Here is a 6,078-nt window from a genome sequence, read left to right on the forward strand (position 1 = left end):
CTTTAAACATAAGCAAATACTTGTTGATTATCTTGGTGAAAAGTAAATGTTATGTGGACATTTCCTCTTAAATTGAGGTGTGATGTATTAAAACATTTAAAGTGTGTGTGTGTGTGTGTGGTTTATGAGGACACAAATTTGTATAATGACATGGGTATGACAGAGGTATTACAATATGAAGGTGGTTTATGAGGACACTGCCTATGTCCCTGTAATTCAAAAGGCTTAAAAACATAATAAATGGTGTTTTTTTGAAAATCTAAAAATGCACAAAGTCTCCTGTGAGGGCTAAGTTTAGGTGTAGGGTTGGTGTAGGGCAATAGCACACACAGTTTGTTCAGTATAAAAACCATTACGCCTATGGAGAGTCCCCATAAACCACAAAAACCAACATGTGTGTGTGTGTGTGTGTGTGTGTGTGTGTGAGTGTGAGAGAGTAAATGTATGTTTTTAACTTGTTTCATGCGGTTTGGATTACATGCTCAATTACATTGAGTCAGCTACTGACTCTTCTCTCAAACTTAGATCACAACTGCAACCATTTGTTTTGTCTTACTTCGTTTCAGAACTCAGAATAAATGAATAGCTCTACAATGAACTCCATCACCCTTGAAGAATCCTCAAACTCCACAGAACATTTCTTCTGGCCACTGGGCATCTTAGGAAAGAGTGTATTCACCATCAATGTCCTGTTTGGTCTTCCTGCCCACTCCTATGTTTTATGGCTCATTGTCACGGGAACAGGAAGTGGAGTGGCGTCAGAGTTCTTCAATCTCAACCTCTCTGTTTGTGAAATATTTTATTGTTTGAACTGTCTGTTAACTCTACTGTCATTTGTTTGTTATAGTCTTATAAGTATAACACAGTTTTTAGTTGGACTAGGCATTGCTGGCCGGTCTCTGTTTCAGTGTCTGATCTGTGTTGAGCGTTACCTGGCGGTGGTTCATCCTGTAACCTTTCTGAAGTTCAAACCACTCAGATATAGAGTGATCTGCTGCACTGCGGCCTGGATAATCACTAATGGTTGCTGTTTGCTCTGCATGTTTATATTAGGTTCAGGCGACTATTTTACATGTGCATGGTTTTTCTCAGTGCTGTTCCTAGTGTTCTTCTCCATCCAGATGTTTTGTCTTGTGGCTGTTCTCAGAGCTCTGAAGCAGTCAGGACCAGGAGAGAGAGGGAGAGAGAGAGATGAGAAAAACCACATGAAGAGAAGAGCATTTTATCTTATTCTAATACATACTGTGAGCATGGCTATCATATTTTTTCCATCAATCCTCTCTGGTTTCTTAAGTATTTCTACACTTAATAATAATGAAATGCACAAGACTTTTGGGATAATTAGTTTTATTGTGGGTGGTTTTGTTCAGCCTGTTCTTTATCTGCACCGGGCTGGAAACTTTTCCTGCTTCTGTTTGTCATAAGACATGCTGTTGTTAGATTTTACTGTAGAATATTTAGAAAAATATTTACTTTATTACTATTAGTTTTATTTCAGTAATACAGTAAGAATGTACGTATAAAATGTTATATAACATAATATAAAATTAAAACGTGTAAAATTGAATAGCAATTATTTGAGTTTTGTGGCATGTTGCCACAAGAAAATGCAGTGGAATTATGCAAAAGTGAAATCATAAAGTCTAGATAAATGACATTACTGAATAACACTGTATTTGTATACTATTTGTAAATATATTCTGATCTTCTCTTTAGAAATGTTCCACTCATTAAAGCATCAGATCACAAACTTGTGTCGGCTCTAATTTAATTTGTGTGTATATCATATCCCATAAGATTTGCATTGATGTAAAAGCTTTCAAATGTAAATTTTCCACATTTTTCTCTGTTCAAATGTTCTAATGTTACTTGTGTTTTCCACATTAAATATTTAAATACCGGGTATTTTATGTAATGTGCGGTATTATACCAAGCACATATATCCTTGTGACAGTGTAGCATGTCAGTCGAAAGATTTATGTTAATCCATAAAGGCATTCAATCTTTTAAATTTTAATTCAGTTCTGCCTGAAATATATATTAACAACATCTTTGTGGTTTGTGTTGATGTCAGCAAGTCCCAAGATTTTGGAAAAATATCTGGAAACTACAATACACTGGAGATATCAGTATGATGGTATGACAAAATGTTAGATTTTTATTCAGATTTTCAAAATGTTAGATTTTTTTTTTTATCATACAGTGTATTTTTTGGTACTTAGCATTTCTCAGTTTTATAGTGGTTAATGAGTGCTAATCATAAACCTTTACAATTATGCTGTCACCCTTACATTGCAGTTCCACAAATGCATTAATACATTTAATATATATATATATATTTATTTTTTATTTTTTATTTTTGTGCACTTGTGAATAGATGAATGACTCCATTGGGAACATTTCTTCACATGAAGTCCATCTTGCTACCAACCTCACAACTCATGAGGTTTCATCACTGGATGGTTTCCGGATTGTTATCCTATGCTTTAATCTACTGTCCGGTGTTCCTGCATACTCCTATGTAATGTGGCTTATTATCAGGGATAAAAATGGAGTTGCATCAGAGTTCTTCAACTTTAATCTCAATGTTTGTGAGATTATTTTCTCTCTATCTGCTTTGGCCTTTCTACTGTCACAGATGTTTCCAAGTTTTGTTCCAGTGCAGAAATTTTCACTCGGCCTAGCCATCACCGTTCGTCCTCTGTTTCAGTGTCTGATCTGTGTTGAGCGTTACCTGGCAGTAGTTCATCCTGTAACCTTTCTGAAGTACAAACCTCTCAGATATAGAGTGATCTGTTCTGTTTTTGTGTGGCCAGTAGGACTTGGCTCCAGTTTGTTTTGCATGATCAGTTTTCTCACACACAATATTTATGCGTTTACATGGTTTTTCCTACTGCAGTTTCTAGTCTTTCTATCTATTCAATTGTTCTGCTGTGTGGCTGTTCTCAGAGCTCTGAAGCAGTCAGGACCAGGAGAGAGAGGAAGAGAGAGAGAGGAGGAAAATCATATGAAGAGAAGAGCATTTTATCTTATTCTCATAACTACTGTGACCATGGTAATCATATATGCCCCTTTTATTGTCACAGGAATCCTCTATATCCTAATGAAACAAGAAGTCTCAGTTGCCTATCCAATTAGCTTTATTTGTTTTATTTTGGGTGGCTTTGTGCAGCCTGTTCTGTATCTGCACCGTGCTGGGAAACTTTCTAGTTTCTGTTCTACTTAAAATCTGCTATTAACTACTGACAGTTATTGTACCTGCTTGCTTTTGTTTTCTTTAAATTATTGTACTATTTTTTTTTTTCATCTGAAAACAATACTTTGTGTGAAACTTGAATGAAAAACTGTAAATTATGCATACACATGATGTGAGTCTAATCTGATTATAATCTAATCTGATATTTTGTGCTTTAGTGCCTCTATCATTAAAGGTTTTTTTTTCAAAATTTAAATTTGTGCTTGCATTCAAATTATTATCAATTACACACAGAAGATGATGCCCTCCCTTCAGAAACTGTTTTCCAACACAACCACCACAAACACACCGCCAACATGACAACTGCCTTGCTGCTGAAGGTGAAGGTGATGGAGTGGCCAAGTATGTCTCCAGACCTGAACCCTATTGAGCACATGGGGGGCATGCTCAAGCGGAAAGTGGAGAAGCACCATGTGTCTAACATCCAACAGCTCTGTGATGTCATTATGGAGGAGTGCAAGAGGATGTCAGCAACAACCTGTGCAGCTCTGGTGAATTCCATGCCCAGGAGGATTAAGGCAGTACTAGATAACAATGGTGCCCCTACAAAATATTGGACACAGTTTTGACATGTTCACTTAGGGTGTACTCAATTTTGTTGCCAGTTATTTGGACAATAATGGTTATATGTTGAGTTAATTTTAGAGGACAGTAAATTTGTACTTCTATGCAACCTACAAAATATATCAAAGTTTCATTTGTGCAGTATTGTCCCTTGAAAAATTATACTAAACTTTTTGCTGAAATGTGAGGGGTACTCACTTTTGTGAGATACTGTATTTTACAATGAAACTGTGGAAGAAACTGTTTTTTAAATAACCTCACTCAGAGCCGGCGCCAGGGTACCTCCATCAGGGGGGCATTTAAATTTCTAGGCGGGGGGCAAGTCACGTTGTGTGTGTGTGGTGGGGTGTGCAGTTGCTGACGCTCGCTAAAGCGTGCAATCGCTTTCTTATTTGCGCTGTTTTATCTGTACTTTCGCTTTCTAAATCGATCAAGTTCAGCAAGGAGGGGAGAGGATGGAAAGTGTGTGTGTGTGTGGGGGGGGGGGGGGGGGCACAGTAACTCGTTTGGGGGGGCACGGCCCGCGAATGCCCCCCCTTGGCACCGTTGTCCTGACATTTTATCGTACCCGTCAGATTTTCCTACCTGGGCTTACTGCGCGTGCGCACATCAATATTTCATTCTTTTTGTCACGCTGAACAACAATATTTAATGCATCTGCATTACTGTAAGGGGTAGGTTTAGGGTTGGGGTAGGTGTAGACGTTAATAAAATACAATCTAATATGTAGAAAAAAATATTTATTGTTGGTTTCTGGTAGCTGTACCCCACCGTGAATATAACACATAATTACTGCATTTGCATTACTGTAAGGGTAGGTTTAGGGTTGTGGTAGGTGTAGACATTAATAAATCATAATTTAACAGGTAGCATTTTTCGTTGTCGAATTGTACTACCTACTGTTTTAATGGGAGGTAGGGAAATCTGACAGGGTAGCACAAATCGACAGAACACTGGCCCTGACCTCATTTATGGATTTTATCACCATTATGTGGGGTCTTCCTATCAAATCCTATGTGATATGGCTTATAGTAACAGGAACAGGGAATGGACTTGCATCAGAGTTCTTCAGTCTGAACCTCGCTGTCTGTGAGATCTTCATATGTATGGAATCTTTATTGATTTTTCTCAGTTATAAATTTAATATTCTTTGGATGACTGTCTATTTTTAGATGGATTACCCACCACTGGTCGTCCCGTTTCAGTGACTGATGTGTGTTGAGCGTTACCTGGCAGTGGCTCTTCCTGTAACCTTTCTAAAGTATAGACCTCTCAGATATAGAGTGATCTGCTTTTTTATTGTCTGGGTGGCATGATTTGCTTCTGGTAGAGTCAGTATTGTGACTTTTTGTTGTTTATTTATCAGCTGTATTTTATTTTTTTGTTGGCACAGTTCTTCCTCTTCCTCTCTGTTCAGCTATTCTGCTATTTGGCTGTTCTCAGAGCTCTGAAGCAGTCAGGACCAGGAGAGAGAGAGGGGAGGAAAACCACATGAAGAGAAGAGCATTTTATCTCATTCTAATGTCTAATGTGAGCATGGTTGCCATATATATTTCCTATATAATATTTTTATATTTTTTTGGAATTCATCAGTAAATCGTGATGTATTTCTTGTTATTGATTTTGTATTTTTTAATTCGGCTGGTTTAGTGCAGCCTCTTCTCTTTCTCTACGGGGTGGGGGAACTTACGGTGGCCGAGAGAGCTCATTAAATAAAAAAATATATATATATAAAATAAAAATATTACATATTAAAATAAAAATATAAATATTACAAATTCTACTTTATTTAATTCATCTTCTGCCCCACAGCTACAATATATATAAATATAAAGTTATGAAAATAGTCACTTAGTTGTAAAGTTAAAATGCTACAGTACATTGACTAATTGATTACAATAACCATCTTCAGCTGCTCTATTTGTATTGTATAAGTTTTGCTTTTGTTTATTATGTTAATTGCAATTTAAAACATTAATAGGCAAATAAAACATCTAAACATCAGATCTGATCTTTTTTATGTTGTTTTTGAGGATGTTATTTTTAGGGTTAGTAAAATCTGCAGTCACAATTGGTTTCTCAAACAGTACTTTTGTTATGTAGTTTTGATTATGCATTATAGTCCATTTGGTTTACAATGTTATGAAAGCGAACATGCAAATGCAACAAGCTGTTCATAATTTGAAGTAGTTAAACCACAAATTTCCTAGTTAAAAAAGTAGGTACCGACACTAAAAGTTAACAAAATGTCACTAACA

At 36.5% G+C, this 6,078-nt stretch overlaps 1 protein-coding gene across 1 annotated transcript; it reads left to right on the forward strand.

Moving 5' to 3' along the window:
* Positions 1 to 593: 593 nt before the first annotated feature.
* On the forward strand, positions 594 to 3,429 carry LOC306855999 (chemokine XC receptor 1-like; the record flags this gene model as incomplete). The annotated part of the gene is made up of 2 exons (XM_079394958.1): positions 594 to 1,244; positions 3,415 to 3,429. 2 exons carry the CDS (start codon positions 594 to 596, stop codon positions 3,427 to 3,429), a joined length of 666 nt encoding a protein of 221 aa, XP_079251084.1.
* Between the last annotated feature and the right edge of the window lie 2,649 nt (positions 3,430 to 6,078).

This window comes from Barbus barbus (assembly GCF_936440315.1).
Source record: "Barbus barbus genome assembly, chromosome: 36".
Classification (NCBI taxonomy): domain Eukaryota; kingdom Metazoa; phylum Chordata; class Actinopteri; order Cypriniformes; family Cyprinidae; genus Barbus; species Barbus barbus.